The 24,019-nt window shown below is 43.3% G+C and overlaps 1 protein-coding gene across 1 annotated transcript in view; it reads left to right on the top strand.

Annotated features, from left to right (window-relative positions):
• LOC120062985 (MLX interacting protein) overlaps nt 1-24,019 on the top strand; it is a 40,402-nt gene that overhangs the window by 8,089 nt on the left and 8,294 nt on the right. The window contains exons 2-12 of the mRNA XM_039013037.1: nt 12,646-12,752; nt 13,074-13,159; nt 13,644-13,733; nt 13,994-14,035; nt 14,620-14,860; nt 15,020-15,109; nt 22,045-22,139; nt 22,294-22,903; nt 23,304-23,410; nt 23,527-23,599; nt 23,887-24,002. Of these exons, the coding sequence (XP_038868965.1) occupies nt 12,646-12,752; nt 13,074-13,159; nt 13,644-13,733; nt 13,994-14,035; nt 14,620-14,860; nt 15,020-15,109; nt 22,045-22,139; nt 22,294-22,903; nt 23,304-23,410; nt 23,527-23,599; nt 23,887-24,002 (1,657 nt within the window). The remainder of the gene's footprint in view (nt 1-12,645; nt 12,753-13,073; nt 13,160-13,643; nt 13,734-13,993; nt 14,036-14,619; nt 14,861-15,019; nt 15,110-22,044; nt 22,140-22,293; nt 22,904-23,303; nt 23,411-23,526; nt 23,600-23,886; nt 24,003-24,019) is intronic.

Consider the following 24,019-nt stretch of genomic DNA (forward strand, 5'->3'; position numbering starts at 1 on the left):
ATACAGGCACCGATTAGTCGGGCTGATTGAGGTAGTATGTAGATATGGTTAAAATGACTGCATATATGATGAACAGAGAGTAGCAGTAGCGTAAAAGAGGGGTTGGTGGGTGGCGGGACACAATGCAGATAGCCCGGTTAGCCAATGTGCGGGAGCACTGGTTGGTCGGCCCAATTGAGGTAGTATGTACATGAATGTATAGTTAAAGTGACTATGCATATGTGATAAACAGAGAGTAGCAGCAGCGTAAAAAGAGGGGTTGGGGGGGCACACAATGCAAATAGTCCGGGTAGCCATTCTATTACCTGTTCAGGAGTCTTATTGCTTGGGGGTAAAAACTGTTGAGAAGCCTTTTTGTCCTAGACTTGGCACTGCGGTACCGCTTGCCATGCGGTAGTTGAGAGAACAGTCTATGACTGCGGTGGCTAGGGTCTTTGACAATTGTTAGGGCCTTCCTCTGACACCGCCTGGTGTAGAGGTCCTGGACGGCAGGCAGCTTAGCCCCAGTGATGTATTGGGCTGTACGCACTACCCTCTGTAGTGCCTTGCGGTCGGAGTCCGAGCAATTGCCGTACCAGGCAGTGATGCAACCAGTCAGGATGCTCTCGATGGTGCAGCTGTAGAACCTTTTGAGGATCTCAGGACCCATGCCAAATTTTTTTAGTTTCCTGAGGGCGACTAGGCTTTGTCGTGCCCTCTTCACGACTGTCTTACAGTCAACTGTAAGTGCAGTCAACTGTAAGTGCTTTTATTGTGAAGTGGAAACGTCTAGGAGCAACAACGGCTCAGCCAAGAAATAGTAGGCCACACAAGCTCACAGAACGGGACTGCCGAGTGCTGAAGCGCGTATCGCATAAAAACCGTCTGTCCTCGGTTGCAACATTCACTACAAAGTTCCAAACGGACTCTGGAAGCACCGTCAGCACAATAAGTGTTCGTCGAGACCTTAATGAAATGGGTTTCCACGGCCGAGCAGCCACACACAAGCCTAAGATCACCATGCGCAATGCCAAGCTTCGGCTGGAGTGGTGTAAAGCTCGCCGCCATTGGACTCTGGCGCAGTGGAAATGCGTTCTCTGGAGTGATGAATCACGCTTCACCATCTGACAGTCTGAAGTATGAATTTGGGTTTGGCAGATGCCAGGAGAACATTACCTGCCCGACTGCATAGTGCCAACTGTAAAGTTTGGGGGAGGTGGAATAATAGTCTGGGGCTGTTTTTCAGGATTTGGGCTAGGCCCCTTAATTCCAGTGAATGGAAATCTTAACGCAACAGCATAAAATGACATTCTAGACGATTCTGTGCTTTGAGCTTTGTGGCAACAGTTTGGGGAAGGCCCTTTCCTGTTTCAGCATGACTATGCCCCTGTGCACAAAGCGAGGTCAATACATAAATGTCAAGATCGGTGTGGAAGAACTTGACTGGCCTGCACAGAGCCCTGACCTCAACCCCATCGAAGACCTTTGGGATGAATTGGAACATCCGTGCCCAACCTCACTAATGCTCTTGTGGCTGAATGGAATCAAGTCCCTGCAGCAATGTTCCAACATCTAGTGAAAAGCCTTCCCAGAAGAGTGGAGGCTATTATAGCAGAAAAGGGGGGACCAACTCCATATTAATGCCCGTGATTTTGTAATGAGATGTTTGAAGAGCAGATGTCCACATACTTTTGTTCATGTAGTGTATATACACATGACTAGGAATAACATTACTAGGCAACAGGATAAATAGTTGACCAAATAGATACCCAAACTAACTATTTAGCCGTTTATGGCTTGGGGGTAGAAGCTGTTTAGGGTCCTGTTTGGTCCCAGACTTGGTGCATCGGTGCTGTGCTGTATCAGAGAGAACAGTCTATGACTGGATGGCTGGAGTCTTTGACAGTTGTTTTTTTTGGCCTTCCTCTGACACCGCCTGGTATAGAGGTCATGGATAGCAGGGAGCTCAGCCCCAGTGATGTACTGGACTGTACACACCACCCTCTGTAGCGCCTTGTGGTCGGATGCCAAGCAGTTGCCATACCAAGCGTTGATGCAGCCAGTCAAGATGGTCTCAATGGTGCAGCTGTGGGGGCCCATGCCAAATCTTTTTCAACCTCCTGAGGGGGAAGAAGCGTTGTTGTGCCCTTTTCACAAATGTGTTGTTGTGTTTGGACCATGATCGATCCTTAGTGATATGGACACCGGGGAACTTAAAGCTCTCGACCCCCCTCCACTACAGCCCCGACAATGTAAAGGGGGGTGTGCCTGTAGTCCACGATCATTTCCTTTGACTGTGGACAACATGTAGTGAATGATAACCGATGGTGAGAACCTGAACTAAATGTAGGTGGTAGGGCCATGGTGCAGGTACACAATATAATCTTGGGCAATCAAATCAGCAGCATTTCGTGCACCTCCATTCTCCTAACCTAAGTTAATTCCTCAGACATGTCAGATAAGGTCTGCTATATCTACCTCTTACTCTTTACTACATGCTCCATAACCTGGAGTCCTTTAGCACTTTGGCTCTCTCTTAAAGCAACAAAAGTGCACTACATTGTAGATGATCTAGCTACACCCTCTTTTACAACACAATAGCCTGAAGAATCCACGATAAAATCAAACTCACTCCACTTTTTCAACATACTGCAATTAAAGACGCACCCAGTCAGTGTGGAACTACTATGAGTGCAAAAGGTTGAAAGAATTGTTGTGGTTCCTTAAACTGGGCCAGTCTACCATATTCAAGTCCTCTCTTAGCCTCGGCACTCATTCAAATGGTATGACACAGCGCATATAAATCACCCACCCGCACCGTTGCTCAGTAGCAGCGTGTTGCCTTTCAATTGCGGGTGGGGGGTGGGGGGGATTGGTAGGGCAGTGAGTGTCCTCATATAGCCTGTCTTAGATGGAGAGGTTTTACAGCCTGGTGTCCCCAGGGATCCCTCATGCAGTGGCTATGTTTGTGAACACAGGCAACAGGCTTAGGCAGCTACAGTGCATTCGGAAAGTATTCAGACCCCTTGACTTTTTCCACATTTTGTTAAGGTACATCCTTATCCTAAAATGGATTAAATGTTTTTTTCCCCCTCATCAATCTACACACAATACCCCATAATGAAAGAAGCAAAAACTGTTTTTATACATTTTTGCAAATGTATAATAAAAAAAATCCGGAAATATCACGTTTATATAAGAATTCAGACCCTTTACTCAGTACTTTGTTGAAGCACCTTTGGCAGTGATAACAGCCTTTCCGAGTGCACTGTATGTACCCGGGTGATTCTCATGAAACCAGCATTGTACGATGGCGGTGATTTGAGTAAAAAATTATTTTTGAATTACATGGTATAACCATTATTTCAAAGACACATTTATTATTTGAGGGAGTGTGCACATGCTGCTATTGTGTTTAGCAACAAAGAAATAGGTACTCCTATATGGTTAATTTAGAGTTATTCATTTTTTTTAACCTTTTTAACTAGACAATCAATCAATCAATCAAGTTTATTTTATATAGCCCTTCGTACATCAGCTAATATCTCGAAGTGCTGTACAGAAACCCAGCCTAAAACCCCAAACAGCAAGCAATGCAGGTGTAGAAGCACGGTGGCTAGGAAAAACTCCCTAGAAAGGCCAAAACCTAGGAAGAAACCTAGAGAGGAACCAGGCTATGAGGGGTGGCCAGTCCTCTTCTGGCTGTGCCGGGTGGAGATTATAACAGAACTATGCCAAGATGTTCAAAAATGTTCATAAGTGACAAGCATGGTCAAATAATAATCATGAATAATTTTCAGTTGGCTTTTCATAGCCGATCATTAAGAGTTGAAAAACAACAGGTCTGGGACAGGTGGCAGTTCCATAACCGCAGGCAGAACAGTTGAAACTGGAATAGCAGCAAGGCCAGGCGGACTGGGGACAGCAAGGAGTCATCATGCCCGGTAGTCCTGACGTATGGTCCTAGGGCTCAGGTCCTCCGAGAGAAAGAAAGAGAGAAGGAGAAAATTAGAGAGAGCCAAGATTTTCAAAATGTTCATAAATGACAAGCATGGTCAAATAATAATCAGGAATAAATGTCAGTTGGCTTTTCATAGCCGATCATTAAGAGTTGAAAACAGCAGGTCTGGGACAGGTAGGGGTTCCGTAACCGCAGGCAGAACAGTTGAAACTGGAATAGCAGCAAGGCCAGGCGGACTGGGGACAGCAAGGAGTCATCATGCCCGGTAGTCCTGACGTATGGTCCTAGGGCTCAGGTTCTCAGAGAGAGAGAAAGAAAGAGAGAACGAGAGAATTAGAGAGAGCATACTTAAATTCACACAGGACACTGGATAAGACAGGAGAAGTACTCCAGGTATAACCAACTGACCCCAGCCCCCCGACACAAACTACTGCAGCATAAATACTGGAGGCTGAGACAGGAGCGGTCAGGAGACACTGTGGCCCCATCCGAAGATACCCCCGGACAGGGCCAAACAGGAAGGATATAACCCCACCCACTTTGCCAAAGCACAGCCCCCGCACCACTAGAGGGATATCTTCAACCACCAACTTACAATCCTGAGACAAGGCCGAGTATAGCCCACAAAGATCTCCACCACAGCACAAACCAAGGGGGGGCGCCAACCCAGACAGGAAGATCACGTCAGTAATTCAACCCACTCAAGTGACGCACCCCTCCTAGGGACGGCATGAAAGAGCACCAGTAAGCCAGTGACTCAGCCCCTGTAATAGGGTTAGAGGCAGAGAATCCCAGTGGAGAGAGGGGAACCGGCCAGGCAGAGACAGCAAGGGCGGTTCGTTGCTCCAGAGCCTTTCCGTTCACCTTCACACTCCTGGGCCAGACTACACTCAATCATATGACCTACTGAAGAGATAAGTCTTCAGTAAAGACTTAAAGGTTGAGACCGAGTCTGCGTCTCTCACATGGGTAGGCAGACTGTTCCATAAAAATGGAGATCTATAGGAGAAAGCCCTGCCTCCCGCTGTTTGCTTAGAAATTCTAGGGACAATTAGGAGGACTGCGTCTTGTGACCGTAGCGTACGTATAGGTATGTACGGCAGGACCAACTCGGAAAGATAGGTAGGAGCAAGCCCATGTAACGCTTTATAGGTTAACAGTAAAACCTTGAAATCAGCCCTTGCCTTAACAGGAAGCCAGTGTAGGGAAGCTAGCACTGGAGTAATATGATCAAATTTCTTGGTTCTAGTCAGGATTCTAGCAGCCGTATTTAGCACTAACTGAAGTTTATTTAGTGCTTTATCCGGGTAGCCCGGAAAGTAGAGCATTGCAGTAGTCTAACCTAGAAGTAACAAATGCATGGATTAATTTTTCTGCATCATTTTTGGACAGAAAATTTCTGATTTTTGCAATGTTACGTAGATGGAAAAAAGCTGTCCCTGAAACAGTCTTGATATGTTCGTCAAAAGAGAGATCAGGGTCAAGAGTAACGCCGAGGTCCTTCACAGTTTTATTTGAGATGACTTTACAACCATCAAGATGAATTGTCAGATTTAACAGAAGATCTCTTTGTTTCTTGGGACCTAGAACAAGCATCTCTGTCCGTAAAGAACACATTCTTAGTTACAATGACGGCCTACCCTGGCCAAACCCGGACGACGCTGGGCCAATTGTGCGCCGCCCTATGGGACGCCCAATCATGGCCAGATGTGATACAGCCTTGATTAATGTAATTTTAGTTGTTCTACAAACATTGGGCTATAGGTTTTGATTTTTAATACATTGTACGGCTGCATGATGTGACTCTAACGATGAAAGGTATGAGCCCTGCTTTGTTTTTTGCGCAGGCTGTACATAATCTATCAGTCTCTTATTCACAATTTGACAGTTTATTAATTCGACCATTTAAAAAAAACAAGCACACATAAAACTTAAAAGCCATACATGCACATTAATAAAATCATCGAGGATAACACACAATAAAGTCTGGGACTTATTTCCATTGCACTTGATAATGCATCAAATTTCACGGCGGCATCCCCTTTGTGTGGCTGTAATACACCCTAAAAGAAATCCATGCCTTTTGCGTCCAGTGGCCGTTGTGCCCTTCTCCCTGGGTGCTGCGCGCTCCGGAGCACCTCTCACTCACATGGCTCTCCATCACGTGATCGGGTCTTTCTCACAGGCTACAAGAAATGTTGCGCAACATGAGCTCATGGGCTCTCATGAAGTCTTTGATTAGATTTTCTATTACATTTGCATCGATGTCAGAATGATTAGAGGGACAATAGAGTGCTGAGTACCAGGCCGTTAGCAAGTTTGGTAGACTACTAATGGCCATCAGCAGCATCAGAGCTCGGAAAAGCCTAATTACAGTGACTTAACGGTCACATGGAATTTGACTGCCTTCATGACTCGTGACCGCCGGTGTGGCGGTAATACGGGTCACCGCAACAGCCCTATTCACAACCATTGTCCAACATTGTGAATGTATTTTAATTCATTTTATCTTGATGTTTAAGTCTCATATCTTGGATCATTTATTGTTATCCTTGATTAATTGTACTTGAAGCTCATACCCCATTCCTCATATTTCAGAACAATTCTTTATTGACCCTTTTACGGTTCATAGGTAAAAGCTAATTGCATACTCGTTATGTTTTTAAAACTTCTTGGTCAAAAAAGTAATGCTCATTACCGAAATATTCATTCTCTTTTCCGCAACCTGCTTATCATTACTGAAACACTTTAATTAATTGTCAATTCATTATTTAATTGTTTATCTAGTTTGCCATAGTACAGGCAAACACTAGGAGTTACATTGTGGTAGTTATTCAGCAAAATGTGTTAAGATAATTTACGTTATATTATCACAAATGTCATGACTCAGATCTTTGTTTTTCGCTAATGAGATCTTCAAAATAACATTTGTTTACGAATAAGTCATTTGTTCATTACTACAGTTGAAGTTGGAAGTTTACATACACTTAGGTCGGGTCATTAAAACTCGTTTTTCAACCACTCCACAAATTTCTTGTTAACAAACTATAGTTTTGGCAAGTCGGTTAGGACATCTACTTTGTGCATGACACACAATTTTTCTAACAATTATTTACAGACAGATTATTTCACTTATAATTCACTATCACAATTCCAGTGGGTCAGAAGTTTACATACACTAAGTTGACTGCGCCTTTTAAACAGCTTGGAAAATTCCAGAAAATTGTCACGGCTTTAGAAGCTTCTGATAGGCTAATTGACTTCATTTGAGTCAATTGGAGGTGTACCTGTGGATGTATTTCAAGGCCTACCTTCAAACTCAGTGCCTCTTTGCTCGACATCATGGGAAAATCAAAAGAAATCAGCCAAGACCCCAGAAAAAACAAATTGTAGACCTCCACAAGTCTGGTTCATCCTTGGGAGCAATTTCCAAACGCCTGAAGGTACCATGTTCATCTGTACAAACAATAGTAAGCAAGTATAAACACCATGGTACCACGCAGCCGTCATACCGCTCAGGAAGGAGATGCGTTCTGTCTCCTAGAGATGAATGTACTTTGGTGCAGAAAGTGCAAATCAATCCCAGAACAGGACCCTGTGAAGATGCTGGAGGAAACCGGTACAAAAGTATCTATATCCACAGTAAAATGAGTCCTATATCGACGTAACCTGAAAGGCCGCTCAGCAAGGAAGAAGCCACTGCTCCAAAACCGCCATTAAAAAAAAGCCAGACTACAGTTTGCAACTGCACAATGGGACAAAGATTTTACTTTTTGGAGAAATGTCTTCTGGTCTGATGAAATAAAAATAGAACTGTTTGGCCATAATGACCATCGTTATGTTTGGAGGAAAAAGGGGGAGGCTTGCAAGTCAAAGAACACCATCCCAACCATGAAGCACGGGGGTGGCAGCATCATGTTGTGGGGGTGCTTTGCTGCAGGAGGGACTGGTGCACTTCACAAAATAGATGGCATCATGATGATGGAAAATTATGTGGATATATTGAAGCAACATCTCAAGACATCAGTCAGGAAGTTAAAGCTTGGTCGCAAATGGGTCTTCCAAATGGACAATGAACCCAAGCCTACTTCCAAAGTTGTGGCAAAATGGCTTAAGAACAACAAAGTCAAGGTATTGGAGTGGCCATCACAAAGCCCTGACCTCAATTCTATAGAAAATGTGTGAGCAGAACTGAAAAGCGTGTGTGAGCAAGGAGGCCTACAAACCTGACTCGGTTACACCAGCTCTGTCAGGAGGAATGGGCCAAAATTCACCCAACTTATTGTGGGAAGCTTGTGGAAGGCTACCCAAAACGTTTGACACAAGTTAAACAATTTAAAGGCAATACTACCAAATACTAATTGAGTGTTTGTAAACTTCTGACCCACTGGGAATGTGATGAAAGAAATAAAAGCTGAAATAAACCATTCTCTCTACTATTATTCTGACACTTCACATTCTTAAAATAAAGTGGTGATCCTAACTGACCTAAGACAGGGACTTTTCACTAGGATTAAATGTCAGGAATTGTGAAAAACTGAGTTTAAATGTAATTGGCTAAGGTGTATGTGAACTTCCGACTTCAACTGTATATCTAACTTAGATTTGCTCTGTGGTATACCAATATATATTTTTTAAACATGGAAAAATCATCCGTTTCTTCTTTTCTCGATATTTAGTGTTGTGGTAATGTGAAATTTCAATCAGTTGTGAAAAATGCTATAAAATACATAAACATTGACTAAACTCTTTGAAATCAACATTTATAATGATGTTAGAACTTACTATTTTTGCTCCAAATGAAAATGTGGTAGTCAATTTATTCTCAAAAATTCCAAAGAGCTCCTTTTTAAAATGACAATTACGTGAGAATCACCCGCTCCATCATCTTGGCTTCAGTGGAAAGACATGTCCTCAACCCACTGATAGTTTCAGTTCACTAGTCAGGGGGCAGAAGAAATTTAGTTTTTATTTCTATGCAAAATATATACAGCACCTTCATAAAGTATTCATACCCCTTGACTTATTACACATTTTGTTGTGATACAGCCTGAATTCAAAATGGATTAAATATTTATTTTTTTCTCACCCGTCTACACACAACAACCCACAATGACAAAGTGAAAAAATCCATGTTTTTAAAAATGTTGTCAAATTTATTGAAAATGAAATACACAAATATGTCTCATTTACTTAAATATTCATACCCCTGAGTCAATATTTTGTGGAAGCACCATTTGGCAACGATTACACCTGAGAGTATTTCTGGGTTAGTCTCTAAAAGCTTTCCACACCTGGATTGTGCTTCATTTCCCTATTATTCTTTTCAAAACTCTCGCTGTCAAATTGGTTGTTGATCATTGGTAGACAACCATTTTCAGGTCTTGAAATATATTTTCAAGTAGATTTAAGTCAAAACTGTAATGCAGCCACTAAGGAACTCCAGTGTAGATTAGGCATTGTGTTTTAGGTTGTCCCGCTGAAAGGTGAATTAATCTCCCAGTGTCTGGTGGAAAGCAGGCTAAACCAGGTTTTCTTTTAGGATTTTGCCTGTTTAGCTCCATTCCAGGTTTTTGTCTACCTGGATAAACTCTCCAGTCCTTAACGATTACAAGCATACCCATAACATGATGCATTCACCACTATGCTTGAAAATATAGAGAGCGGTACTCAATAATGTTATGCTGGGGGCATATCCAATACAACACTTTGTATTCAGGACAATAAGTGAATTACTTTGCCAAATGTTTTGCAGTATTACTTTAGTGCCCTAGTGCAAACAGGATACATGTTTTGGAATACTTGTATTCTGTACAGGCTTCATTATTTTCACTCTGTCAGTTAGGTTAGTATTATGGAGTAACTATAATGTTTGTTGATCCATCCTCGGTTTTCTCCTTTCACTCTAACTGTATTAAAGTCACCATTGGCCTCATGGTGAAGTCCTTGAGCGGTTTCCTTCCTATTCGGAAACTTAGGAAGGACGCCTGTATCTTTGTAGTGACTGGGTGTGTTGACACAACATCCAAAGTGTAATTAATAACTTCACCATGCTCAAAGGGATATTCAATGTCTGCTTTTTTATCAAATCTACCAATAGTTGCCCTTTGCGAGGTATTGGAAAACCTCCCTGGTCTATGTGGTTGGATCTGTGTTTGAAATTCACTGCTTGACTAAGGGACCTTACAATTCTGTATGTGTAGGTTACAGACATGAGGTAGTCATTCAAAAATCATGTTAAACACTATTATTCCACACAGAGTGAGTCCATGCAACTTACTATGCACATTTTTACTCCTGAACTTATTTAGACTTGCCATAACAAAGGGGTTGAATACTTATTGACTCAAGACATTTCAGCTTTTTATTTTTTATTAATTTGTAAAAACATAATTCCACTTTAACATTATGGGGTATTGTGTGTAGGCCAGTGATGACAAATCTCTATTTAATCTATTTTAAATTTGGGAGGTAACACAACAAAATGTGGAAAATGACAAGGGGTGTGAATCCATTGGGTCATTTGATATAGGTTAGGCTAGCTAAACACTGGCCATTAACAACATGTCCTTCAAATTGAATGTCCTGTTTCTTGTTTTTCTTGTCCTGTTGATAGTTTGTCTTCCTTGGTTCGCCTCAGCCCTATGAACTGCCCATTTACTTACAGTAAACAGATTATATTACTAGGCTGTGTGCTATCATCTGCTAAAAGTTTTGTGGACACGGCCATAATAACGTTGTGGTTGCTTGAAGTAGAACGGTATAGACCCTTTTGCAGTACACGACACACTGACGTGTGCGACTCTTGGTGGGAGTAAGAAAGCCATCACCATCTGCGCCTATTCAACACAGCCTAGATTTTAAGTTTCTATTACTTGTAAACAAAAAAACTTGTTGGGGTTTTCATACACTTAGAATATTTTTTTAAATTCTCACTTGAACAGTCGCTTAGATTATGTTTGGTCTTTGCAAAAATAACTTTTTTGGATGCAGCAGTTGTTAGCTAGAATGCTAACGCTCATTGATATAGGCTGTTGCAAAAGCTAGCCAAAGAACCATTTTACTGGTTGAAGTTTAAGTGTTTAAAAAAAGAAAGTATAATGCAGTTGATTTGTAATGATGACACAAACATTATATTAAGCAGGACATTCATACGAGTATTAAAATCCAATTGTAATCCAGAAGTAGTGTGAAATGCACCCATATGCAACATGTAAATAGGGGCTTTTTTTGCTGGCATTCTATAAGAGCTCACCCTTGTTCTGCCACCAACTTGCACGCATCCCCTCGTGCGGTAATGTTTGCAAACACCGAAAGGGATCTATTTGATCCCTCGATTCGTTTAGGTAGTCCCTCTTGGCATATGCTATGATTTATTAAGTTTAAGTATCATGTCATTCTATGCCGCAGATTCCCTTCATTACAGTCAAAGACAACAGATCATATCGGCCTAATGTTGCTTTGAATGTTCGAAATCGTAGTGTAAAAACACTTTTAAAGCTTCAAAAGATAAGACGATCCAACTTTCAAAATAAGTTATTTTTGGTGGTAGCACACATTCACTAAGTTCATTGTAAACAATTAACAATTGCTAGTTAGCTACCACATGTTCTTGCCAAACTGTCAACAGAGTAACTAGCAAGCAACAAGATATGCCAAATAACAGTAAAAAAAAAACACGAGGGCAAATAAATCAGATTCAACTGTTCAGACAAAAGTCGCATGGCCATGAATCTGATTTTGTATCTGATTTCAAATCCCCTATGAATGTGGTTTGAAATGTGTCTTGAAGTATCCAATTCCATGGATATTTTGGCTGTTCAGACTCCAGGAAAAAGATCACAATCGAATGTGCAATTTTTTTTTCAAACTGCCAGTGTGAACAGCGCTTTAGTCCCTTTATGGATGCAGGTGTTATGTTCAGACCTGGGTTGAAATACATGTGTATTTGATTATTTGTTCTTTAAATAGGCCTACCTTTTTTCTGTGTATTTTTAGTATTTTCAAATCATGTGGACCAAATCATGAACTACTTCTATTGGAAGTATTTTCAAATAATTTCCTATTAAAATACTTATTTCTAAATACATTTTATGAAATAACAAACAGACCTGGTTTCAAATGCATGGGAGTATTTATTTGTATATAAAAATGCACTGTATTTTAGGATTTTCAAATACATAGTGGTTATGTTACCCTTTTCAGAGTTATGTGTCTACTGTTAAGGCATCCCTGTAGCCTTCACTTAGGATAGTGTTGAGCTGTCTGAAATCAGGGGTGACTTCCACAATTGTTCTAGGAAAAGGGGAAAAGGAAGGGGCATACCTAGTCAGTTGCACAACTGAATGAATGCTTTCAACCAAAATGTGTCTTCCACATTTAACCCAACCGCTCTGCATGCAGGGGGGGCTGCCTTAATCGACATCCACGTCATCAGTGCCCGGGGAGCAGTTGTTGTTGGTGGTTAACAGCCTTGGCCAAGGGCAGAACGACACATTTTTCCACCTTGCTGGCTCAGGGATTCGAACCAGCCACCTTTTGGTTACTGGCCCAACGCTCTTAACTGCTAGGTTACCTGCCGACCCCAGGAATCTGATCAGTTTGAGGTTACCTAACTGTTAAAATCACCTCTTCATTTTGCCAATCTGCACCTCTCCCGCTTGAGTAGGTCATTAAGAGGCTTGTGTTATCTTCTGCCTTTTCAGCGGCAAGTTAGTGTCACCAAAATGGAAGAACTTCAAAGGCCTAAAGCTGCTGTGGAGAGACAAGATTCGGCTCAACAACGCTATCTGGAGGGCCTGGTACATGCAATGTAAGAGCTCCACGCACAGCTTCATATTCTATTGTCTCTCAGTAAAAACAGCAACCTCACTGTTGTAACATAGTATAAACGCTAGGTTGAACTTGGCTGAAAGAAATATTTGATTTAACGATTGCTCCAGGGTTGGGTCTGCAGAGCCACTGAATGGCACTTGAATCCCCTTATGATTGAGAACTATAGTCTACAGTGTATGAATCCTATTTAATGTTTTCTTAAAAAAAATAAAAAAAAATCTTATTCACTACTATGTTAGTATAGGGGGTGTGTTCTTTTTGCTCAACTGGTAGCTCTTGCATGTGTTCTACTCTACAGATGTGGAGAAGCGAGACAACCCTGTCTGCCATTTTGTCACTCCTCTGGATGGGACCATGGACATAGAAGACCATCGTCCGGCGGAGGTAAGAAAGGGCAGTGGATTGGGGGGATATTTTTTTTATTTAACCTTTATTTAACTAGGCAAGTCAGTTAAGAACAAATTATTATTTACAATGACTGCCTAGGAACAGTTGGTTAACTGCCTTGTTCAGGGGCAGAATGACAGATTTTTACATTGTCAGCTCGGGGAATCAATCTAGCAACCTTTCGGTTACTGGCCCAACGCTCTAACCGCTAGGCTACCTGCCGCCCCGGCAATAACAAAATCACAGAAAATAATATGCAGCACCATACCATACCACTGCTCCACCCTATTAACCAAACTCTTCTCTGTGACCACTTTTTTATCCCGTGTGTATCCTGCTCCTTTGCATGTCCCTCTTCATAATCTATCATATGATTTTTTTTCTCTCTCCTCTGTTCCACTCTGTCTCTCTCCTCTCCTTGCTGTTTACCACTTAAACCAATCCCCACATTATTTTCTCCCTCTCCCTTTGTCTTCCATAGGCAATAGCCACAGAGGGGAAATATTGGAAAAGAAGAATTGAAATTGTAATTCGAGAGTATCACAAGTGGAGGACATATTTCAAGAAAAGGGTAGGGTAATGGATTTTGTTATTGCCAGATTGTGCCTTTAAAAAATAAATGTATATATTAATGTTCCAATTAAACAAAGTTGGCTAATGTTCAAGACTGAGCAGCATTAGGCCGATATTAGGTTCTTGTCAGTTGCTATAACTGAATGGTGAGGCAACTAGTTGATGAATGTACTACATTTACTATGCTCTACTCCATGTTATAATTTTATGTCAATATATGAATCTGCCACATAACATTGATTTTCCAATTTGTCACAGTTACAGAAGCACAAGGATGACGATCTCTCAAGCCTTCTCAAGGTATGCATTCTTGTGTGCTTCCTCGATTCAAATTAGGTAATAAAGTAGTGTGAGTGAAAAAATAAGGGTAACACCCAAATAATCACTACATTTGACATCTGTGAAAATGACAAAGAATAAAATAAAGAATAGGCCATTAATGCACAAAGAATACATTTACTACATGTGGGTAGGAAAGCTGTAGGCTATGTTGATTTGATTTATGCTATTAGGATCTCTTAGCTCACCAAGGGCTAGTCTTCCAAGAGTCCTTAAGAAATGTGAAAACAGACATTTTTGAAAAACAACAAAATCAAAGTAATAACACAAACACAGATCCACATTCCTATTACTTTTACATGTTACAAGTTACACCCCCCCTACTTCAATTGTGCAAACAAACACTGCTTGGTCTGTATTTGGATTGTTATGAGGCATGTGTTTTATTGAAGAGGCTGATTTTAATCAATTTGAGTATGTAGTCTGCATGTTTCGTAACTGTTAAATAGATTAGTTCTATGATTTGATATGGTTTGTACAGTATGTGCACTGCATGTTTTTTGTGTAACTGACTGGCTGGCTTGTTGCATTTTGAACACCCTAAGGGGCCAGAGGAGCAGTTTTTGCTGTTTGGGGAGATCTTTCCAGACACATTCCGTGTGTCCCTTTGTCAGGATGAGGAAATGGCCGTGCGCCGAGTTGCTCGCAAAAGCCGTGAGTCTCCTGTCCCCATGGAGATGGACCCACTCTTTGACATGGACGTGCTGATGTCAGAGTTTTCTGACACACTCTTCTCCACGCTGGCCTCCCACCAGCCCATGGCCTGGCCCAATCCGAGGGAGATAGGTGAGGGCCCGCCACCAACATCCCATTCCATACACCAAGCCTGTTTCTATTTACTCAGATCCACCCAAGCCTTCCTTCAACCAGATCTATTGGAAAAATCTATTTGCTTTTCAACAACTTTTTTTTCACACCCCATTCGTGTCCACCTGTTCCCCATAGCTCATGCAGGGAACGCAGACATGATCCAGCCTGGACTCATCCCCCTACAGCCCAACCTGGACTTTATGGACTCCTTTGAGCCATTGCAAGGTAATGACAATGCACTCTACCACAGCGACAAACTCCAAAATAATGTCACTTGCACAAACTTTAACAGGACCTCGTAGCACCATGTTAAGGCCGATCCACAGATCACTCCATCATTTACTGTGTGTTCGCTTGGGTGGAGTCATATTTTGGGGGGGGAGCAACGTGCACCTTTTGGTAAAATGATACCCTCGCCCATCTATGTGTACCTAGACCCCCGAATAGCTTGAGTGGTTAATTTGCAATTCTGCTCCTATCACCTGACCCAAAAGGTCATGATTCATATGGTGTGGTAAATTGACTAGAAATCAAATAGAACATTATCACCAGTGTTAGCTCATTTCTAAGAGAAACACCTGCATATTTGATTAATAGCTACATGTAATGAAAGTTTAGTGTTGTTTTACATTACCTCGTTTTGTGCCTGCCAGTTGGCTGTAGGCTACTCCGCTAGCAAGCAAGCTAGCCTTTAAGCTTCCCACATCTCCCCCATGTCAAATAATCTGATTTATAATTAAATAATATCTAATTAGGCTACAATGTTGTTTGGTATATTGTTTGAACAGTTGCTGAGATTATATATGTTTATAACTTCAAAATAATTTACTTTGATGCATAGCATATAGGTCAGATCAAGGAACGGCGGTTATGCTTTCATCACTTTTGTATTCATGGATTTATAGCAACACTATCCAAGTTTCCATCCACTGTTTTTATGCGAGTAAATCAAATCAAATTGTATTAGTCACATGCTCCGAATAAAACGGCTGTAGACCTTAGAGTGAAATGCTTATTTTTTTTATTAAAAAATGTGTAAGAATAAGAAATTAAAGTAACAATTAATTAAAGAACAGCAGTAAAATAACAATAGCGAGACTATACACGGGGGTACCGGTACAGTCTCAATGTGCGGGGGCACTTGTTAGTTGAGGTAATCTCTACATGTGGGTAGAGTTATTAAAGTGACTATGCATAAATGATAACAACAGAGAGTAGCAGCAGTGTAAAAGAGGAGAGGGGGCAATGCAAATAGTCTGGGTAGCCATTTGATTAGATGTTCAGGAGTCTTATGGCTTGGGGGTAGAAGCTGTTAAGAAGCCTCATGGACCTAGACTTGGCGCTCCGGTACAGCTTGCCGTGCGGTAGCAGAGAGAACAGTATGAATAGGGTGGCTGGAGTCTTTGAAAATTCTTAGGGCCTTCCTCTGACACCGCCTGGTGTAGAGGTCCTAGATGGCAGGAAGCTTGGTCCCAGTGATGTACTGGGCCGTACGCACTACCCTCTGTAGGCCGAGCAATTGCCATACCTGGTAGTGATGCAACCAGTCAGGATGCTCTCGATGGTGCAGCTGTAGAACCTTTTGAGGATCTGAGGACCCATGCCAAATCTTTTCATCCCTGAGGGGGAATAGGCTTTGCCGTGCCCTCTTCACGACTGTCTTGGTGTGCTTGGACCTTGTTAGATTGTTGGTGATGTGGACACCAAGGAACTTGAAGCTCTCAACCTGCTCCACTACAGCCCCGTCGATGAGAATGGGGGTGTGCTCGGTCCTCCTTTTCCTGTAGTCCACAATCATCTCCTTTGTCTTGATCACGTTGAGGGAGAGGTTGTTGTCCTGGCACCACAAGGCCAGGTCTCTGACCTCCCTATAGGCTGTCTGGTCGGTGATCACGCCTACCACTGTTGTCATCTGCAAACTTAATGATGGTGTTGGAGTTGTGCCTGGCCGTGCAGTCATGAGTGAACAGGGAGTACAGGAGGGGACTGAGCACGCACCTCTGACGGGCCCATGTGTTGAGGATCAGCGTGGCGGATGTGTTGTTACCTACCTTTACCTCCTGGGAGCGGCCCGTCAGGAAGTCCAGGATCCAGTTGCACAGGGAGGTGTTTAGTCCCAGGGTCCTTAGCTTATTGATGAGCTTTGAGGACACTATAGTGTTGAACGCTGAGCTTTAGTCAGTGAGTAGCATTCTCACATAGGCGTTCCTTTTGTCCAGGTGGGAAAGGGCAGTGTGGAGTGCAGTAAAGACGGCATCATCTGTGGATCTGTTGGGGCGGTATGCAAATTGCAGTGGGTCTATGGTTTCTGGGATAATGGTGTTGTGAGCCATGACCAGCCTTTCAAAGCACTACTTGGCTACAGACGTGAGTGCTACAGGTCGGTAGTCATTTAGGCAGGTTACCTTATTGTTCTTGGGAACACCATATAAGTCACACCGTATAAAAAATAAATAACCACAGCAGTGATGGAAACAGGAAGTTTCGGTACAATTTTATGCGGGAAATAGAGGTGGAAACGCTTTTAAACCGTATGTCTAAGCCGGGGGGGGGTTCTACTAAGCTATATGGAATTGTTTTAAGAAGGTCATACCAAGGATAATTTAGCTATTTGATTTAGAATTTTAAGACCCCTTAAAGTATCCCCCCAAAATATTAAACAATTATTTGATTAAAAACTGTTATTAGCCCATACAAACACATTGAATAACAGATTCACTACATGGAACAACATGTAGTGTTGTTCCCCCCAACAAAAAATATAAAGGAAGTTTGTTCTGAAGTGTTTTTTTGGTCCCTTACTTTAGCACGAAACAGTCTCCATATATACACTACATGACCAAAAGTATGTGGATACCTGCTCGTCGAACATCTCATTACAAAATCATGGGCATTAATATGGAGTTGGTCCCCCCTTTGCGATAACAGCCTCCACTCTTCTGGGAAGGCTTTCCACTAGATGTTGGAACATTGCTGTGGGGACTTGCTTCCATACAGCCACAAGAGCATTAGTGAGGTTGGGCACTGATGTTGGGTGATTAGGTCTGGCTCGCAGTCGGTGTTCCAATTCATCCCGAAGGTCTTCGGTGGGGTTGAGGTCAGGGCTTTGTGCAGGCCAGTCAAGTTCTTCCACACCGATCTTGACAAACCATTTCTGTATGGACCTCGCTTTATGCGCGGGGGCATTGTCATGCTGAAACAGGAAAGGGCCTTCCCCCAAACTGTTGCCACAAAGTTGGAAGCACGGAATCGTCTAGAATGTAATTTTATGCTGTAACGTTAAGATTTCCCTTCACCAAATCACCATGAAAAACATCCCCAGACCATTATTCCTCCACCACAAATCTTTACAGTTGGCAGTACGCATTCGGGCAGGTAGCTTTCTCCTGGCATCCGCCAAACCAACATTCATCCGTTGGACTGCCAGATGGTGAAGCGTGATTCATCTCTCCAGAGAACGCGTTTCTACTGCTCCAGAGTCTAATGGCGGCAAGCTTTACACCACTCCAGCTGACACTTGGCATTGTGCATGGTGATCTTAGGCTTGTTTGCGGCGGTTTGGCCTTGAAAACCCATTTCATGTAGCTCCCTGACAAATGGTTCTTGTGCTGATGTTGCTTCCAGAGACAGGTTAGAACTTGGTTGTGTGTTACAAGCTAGGACAGACAATTTGTATGCGCTTCAGCACTCAGCGATCCCGGTCTGTGAGCTTGTGTGACCTACCATTTCGCGGCCGAGCCGTTGTTGCTCCAGGACGTTTCCACTTCACAATAATAGCACTTGCAGTTGACCGGGGCAGCTCTAGCAGGGCAGAAATTTGACGAACTGACTTGTTGGAAAGATGGCATCCTATGACGGTGCAACATTGAAAGTCACTGAGCTCTTCAGTAAGTCCATTCTGCTGCCAATGTTTGTCTATTGAGATTCCATGGCTGTGTGCTCAATTTTATACACTTGTCAGCATCGGCTGTGGCTGAAATAGCTGAATCCACTCATTTTAAGGTGTGTCCACACTTATGTGTGTATATATATGTACACTGCTCAAAAAAATATAGGGAACACTTAAACAACACAATGTAACTCCAAGTCAATCACACTTCTGTGAAATCAAACTGTCCACTTAGGAAGCAACACTGATTGACAATAAATTTCACATGCTGTTGTGCAAATGGAATAGACAACAGGTGGAAATTATAGGCAATTAGCAAGACACCCCCAATAAAGGAGTGGTTCTGCAGGTGGTGACCACAGACCACTTCTCAGTTCCTATGCTTCCTGGCTGATGTTTTGGTCACTTTTGAATGCTGGCGGTGCTTTCACTCTAGTGGTAGCATGAGACGGAGTCTACAACCCACACAAGTGGCTCAGGTAGTGCAGCTCATCCAGGATGGCACATCAATGCGAGCTGTGGCAAGAAGGTTTGCTGTGTCTGTCAGCGTAGTGTCCAGAGCAAGGAGGCGCTACCAGGAGACAGGCCAGTACATCAGGAGACGTGGAGGAGGCCGTAGGAGGGCAACAACCCAGCAGCAGGACCGCTACCTCCGCCTTTGTGCAAGGAGGAGCAGGAGGAGCACTGCCAGAGCCCTGCAAAATGACCTCCAGCAGGCCACAAATGTGCATGTGTCTGCTCAAACGGTCAGAAACAGACTCCATGAGGGTGGTATGAGGGCCCGACGTCCACAGGTGGGGGTTGTGCTTACAGCCCAACACCGTGCAGGACGTTTGGCATTTGCCAGAGAACACCAAGATTGGCAATTCGCCACTGGCGCCCTGTGCTCTTCACAGATGAAAGCAGGTTCACACGCACATGACAGACGTGACAGAGTCTGGAGATGCCGTGGAGAACGTTCTGCTGCCTGCAACATCCTCCAGCATGACCGGTTTGGCGGTGGGTCAGTCATGGTGTTGGGTGGCATTTCTTTGGGGGGCCGCACAGCCCTCCATGTGCTCGCCAGAGGTAGCCTGACTGCCATTAGGTACCGGGATGAGATCCTCAGACCCCTTGTGAGACCATATGCTGGTGCGGTTGGCCCTGGGTTCTTTCTAATGCAAGACAATGCTAGACCATAATGTGGCTGGAGTGTGTCAGCAGTTCCTGCAAGAGGAAGGCATTGATGCTATGGACTGGCCCGCCCGTTCCCCAGACCTGAATCCAATTGAGCACATCTGGGACAACATGTCTCGCTCCATCCACCAACGCCACATTGCACCACAGACTGTCCAGGAGTTGGCGGATGCTTTAGTCCAGGTCTGAGAGGAGATCCCTCAGGAGACCATCCGCCACCTCATCAGGAGCATGCCCAGGCGTTGTAGGGAGGTCATACAGGCACGTGGAGGCCACACACACTACTGAGCCTCATTTTGACTTGTTTTAAGGACATTACATCAAAGTTGGATCAGCCTGTAGTGTGGTTTTCCACTTTAATTTTGAGAGTTAATCTCAAATCCAGACCTCCATGGGTTGATAAATTTGATTTCCATTGATAATTTTTGTGTGATTTTGTAGTCAGCACATTCAACTATGTAAAGAAAAAAGTATTTAATAAGAATGTTTCATTCATTCAGATCTAGGATGTGTTATTTTAGTGTTCCCTTTATTTCTTTGAGCAGTGTATATACACACACTATATGTGTACTTCCATTTTTTTAAATTCCACCTGGTACCGTGGGACCTTCAGACGAGTCTTGCGAGGCCTGTGGGCATCTTAGAGCGAGACAACTGGCATGTACGTGTTCGTGAGAGTCCCATCTTTGCACAGTGTTTAACCCATACTGTTTGGATGCTACAGACAGAAGTTGACCAATCAGCTGTACCTACTTCAGACGTGTCCCAAGACTCTTGTGGGGGTCGTGGAGAAAGATGGAGAACACGATCGTGTTCGTGAGCGTCTCATCTTTCCACAGAGGGTTCATAGTTTATAGGCCAAACCGTTCGAACGCTATAGCCGATTTTGTGAGAAGACGGATCTTCGGGATGTCTCGCAGCTCTAGCTCTGTCACCTTTCACTGCTGATGCGGAAGTGCGACATAGACGGATGCGTTGGAATGAGTCACATCCCATGTAAAAAAACAACAACATATCTCTAGCTTAAACTGACTGATTTTTACAGGGATTTTTTGTATTATGCTAATTACATTTCCTCGGGGGCGCGGACATCGACCTTAGGGGGCTTAAGCGCAAATATTGATATAATAACCATCATATCGAAATAAACTTGGGAGTCACGCGATGATATGGTTTGTGGTCCTATGACTCGGGAAACCAAGCCGTTTATTAGGCTACAGATGAAATAAGTTATAATGAACTTCACAGTGTGGTGAAAGTGCACAGTGATGAGCTTGATGCTCTTTTCTAATAAATACAGAGGGCCTTATTCTGGTGACATGATGATCGATGCTTGACTGGCGTTTGACAAATACAAAATATTCTGTCTCTTATCCATAATAATCTCATCATGTAGACTAGCCTACCTGCAATATATCTGAGCTGTTGGCTAGAATGCATCTGCCAAGACCATAGTAGGAACATTTGCAATTTAACACAACAGTAGAGTTGAAATGTGATGGAAACAGATTGAACCTTTTAGTTTTATTCAATACATGAAAACTTAAACAAAAAATATAATTTTGTGTGCACTACCTCATCACACACTGATTTTTATCTGCAATAAGTCCGTTTGGTGGAAAAACACACCTGGTGGGAAAATGTGAATATTTTCGCCAAATTGGTTAGCTACTGTTGCTTATTTTTTTACAGTAGTTTGAATTTATAATGTAGAGTTCATTCTTTTGTGAAACAACATTGTGCCAGAAGAGAAAGAGGACCAAAATAAATGTTTCAACCAAGCAAGTTTGTTGGTAAAATACAGCCTCCCTATCTACACAACAGTGCCCGCACCGTGATGGAAGGAATAATACGTTCCCTCTCAAAATTTGAGCAGAGAAAATCTGCGTTGCAAGTGCCATAGGCCACCTATTTTGTGACGAAAAAACACAAAAAGCATTCATGTACTGAGTTGTGCTCCAAATCATTGCGTGATGTCTGCCTAACCTCTTAGTCCCATGCTGTTGACTGTAATACAGCAGGTGGCATATCCTAACACTTATGTTGGTGGAGTGGATGTTATACTAATTTTAACTAACCTAGAGACTTCTCCCAGACTTATTTCACAGCCTCCGTCAGCCCATCTTCCCCTCTGCTTCCCTCACTGCCTCATCTGTCACTCCTCTACCCAGCAGCAGCTCTCAATCCCAGGTAAACCCTAGGCCCAGTCACTGTGAACCTCAGCCCTAACATACCCCCAGACCTAACACACTCCTGCCTTTATTCTTAGATGTTTTCACATAATTTGACTAACTGATAACATTATAAATGTGCTTTCTTTTCTCCTGTCCTTGTGACTTGACAGGGCCAGCTTCTCTCTTCCATGCACCTCTCAGCTGACCTACCGTCCATCAGTCATGACCACAGACTCGTCTCCGCAGCCCCCCTGCCTATCTCCTCCCTCATGGCCAATCAAACCAGTGGGACCGGTGAAGGTTCCTCCTATGTACAGAACTACATGCCTCTGTTCACTGCGCCAGTGCCACCTAGTGGTCAGGCTGGAGGCTCCTCCCTCATGCAACCCTCAGCCCCTCCCACACTGCCACACACCCAGCCCTGCCAAGGTGCTGTCACAGCAACATCAGTAGCCCCCCCACCCCTGGACGATGCCACAAGCCTGGACGGTTCCCCACCCCCATCTGTCATCACACACACTGCCTCCTCCATTGTTACACCCAGTGAGGCTGCCACCACCTTCAGTCAGGGCTCTGAGGTCAGCTCCTTAACCCGGGCTCCTCCACCACCACCACCCCCCCTCCAGCCCCTGGCACCCTCACCTGCCATCCCCCTCCAACACCCCCAGACTTTCGCCCTGCCCAGACCCATCCAGCCTTCTTGCTCCAGCAAAAAGACATGCCATGTGCAAAGGATAGTTCCTGCCAACCCCATCCCCTCATCTCACCTCATCCTAACAAGTGAGTTAATCACATCCCAAACTATTTAATTGTTGATGGATGAGAATGGTGTATTGATATTAATATTGAATGTAATATTGAATTAATGCATGCCTAGCAGGTGCTACTCCCAAAACACTACCATTTATTGAAGTGGGGGATTACTGCTTCACTAGAGAGCCATCTCATATTGTGATCACACCACAAGGTGGCAATACTGTTTGTCATTTTTATAGTCAGTAAAGACTATTGTAAAGAAAAACTGAATGAAACCTAGTCAATATTTGCAAGCAATTGAGCCCAGATGATCCTAGCAAAGATCATCAATGACATCCAAGCTCAATATTAGAGATGAAATAAATGAGAGGAAATCAGCATTTATTCTGTGACTGTTGTAATGTCAAATATTTTGCTGTCTCAGCCCCCTTCCCAGGGCATACCAGTGCAGTGATTGTTACTCCAACTCCCCTGAAAGCAGACGTGGTTCCCTCAACTGGCGTGGTCATCGCCTCCTCAAGCCTATCAAGGGTAAGACCGTGTCTGCTCTGAAGGGCCTGCCTTACTTTACACTGAACCCAGTTTTATGTTAGTTCGTTTTCATTTAATTTGTGTTTTATTTCTTCCCATCCCCCTCTCTCTCTCAGGCTCCTGGATTTCATATCCTTCCACAGACTCCAAAGTCTCCCCAGCTCATTATCAATAAAGAGGACTGTACTGGTGAGTGACATACGCCAAGCCCTTATTTTTTTCTGTTGTATGTACACTAACCTCAGTCAAGTGTCCGAGGGTACTTTCCTCCTGTCTAACCTAAGCTATCGATCTAATAACTTTACATATGCATACAGAATGTGGCATGGTAACATTCATACACATTGTTTTGGAATGTTTACAGCACTTCTGCTTTCCATAACATTATTGATTTGTCTTTGTGAGTTGGTGCTCACTGGTGTAGCAGTCTTTGTTGTGATGGTTTTTGGCAACTCTGGATCATCTGTGTCTCCCAGGGCATGAGGAGCGTGGCTCAGGTCAGGGGTCACCGTGTGGGTCAGAGCAGGTCTCCAGTCCTAAGTCTCCCCTCAGCAGCAGCAGCACAGCCCTCTCTAAGAACGAGTCCAACCAGGTATCATCAGCCCACAT

This window comes from Salvelinus namaycush, chromosome 18 (assembly GCF_016432855.1).
Source record: "Salvelinus namaycush isolate Seneca chromosome 18, SaNama_1.0, whole genome shotgun sequence".
In the NCBI taxonomy this organism is placed as follows: Eukaryota; Metazoa; Chordata; class Actinopteri; order Salmoniformes; family Salmonidae; genus Salvelinus; species Salvelinus namaycush.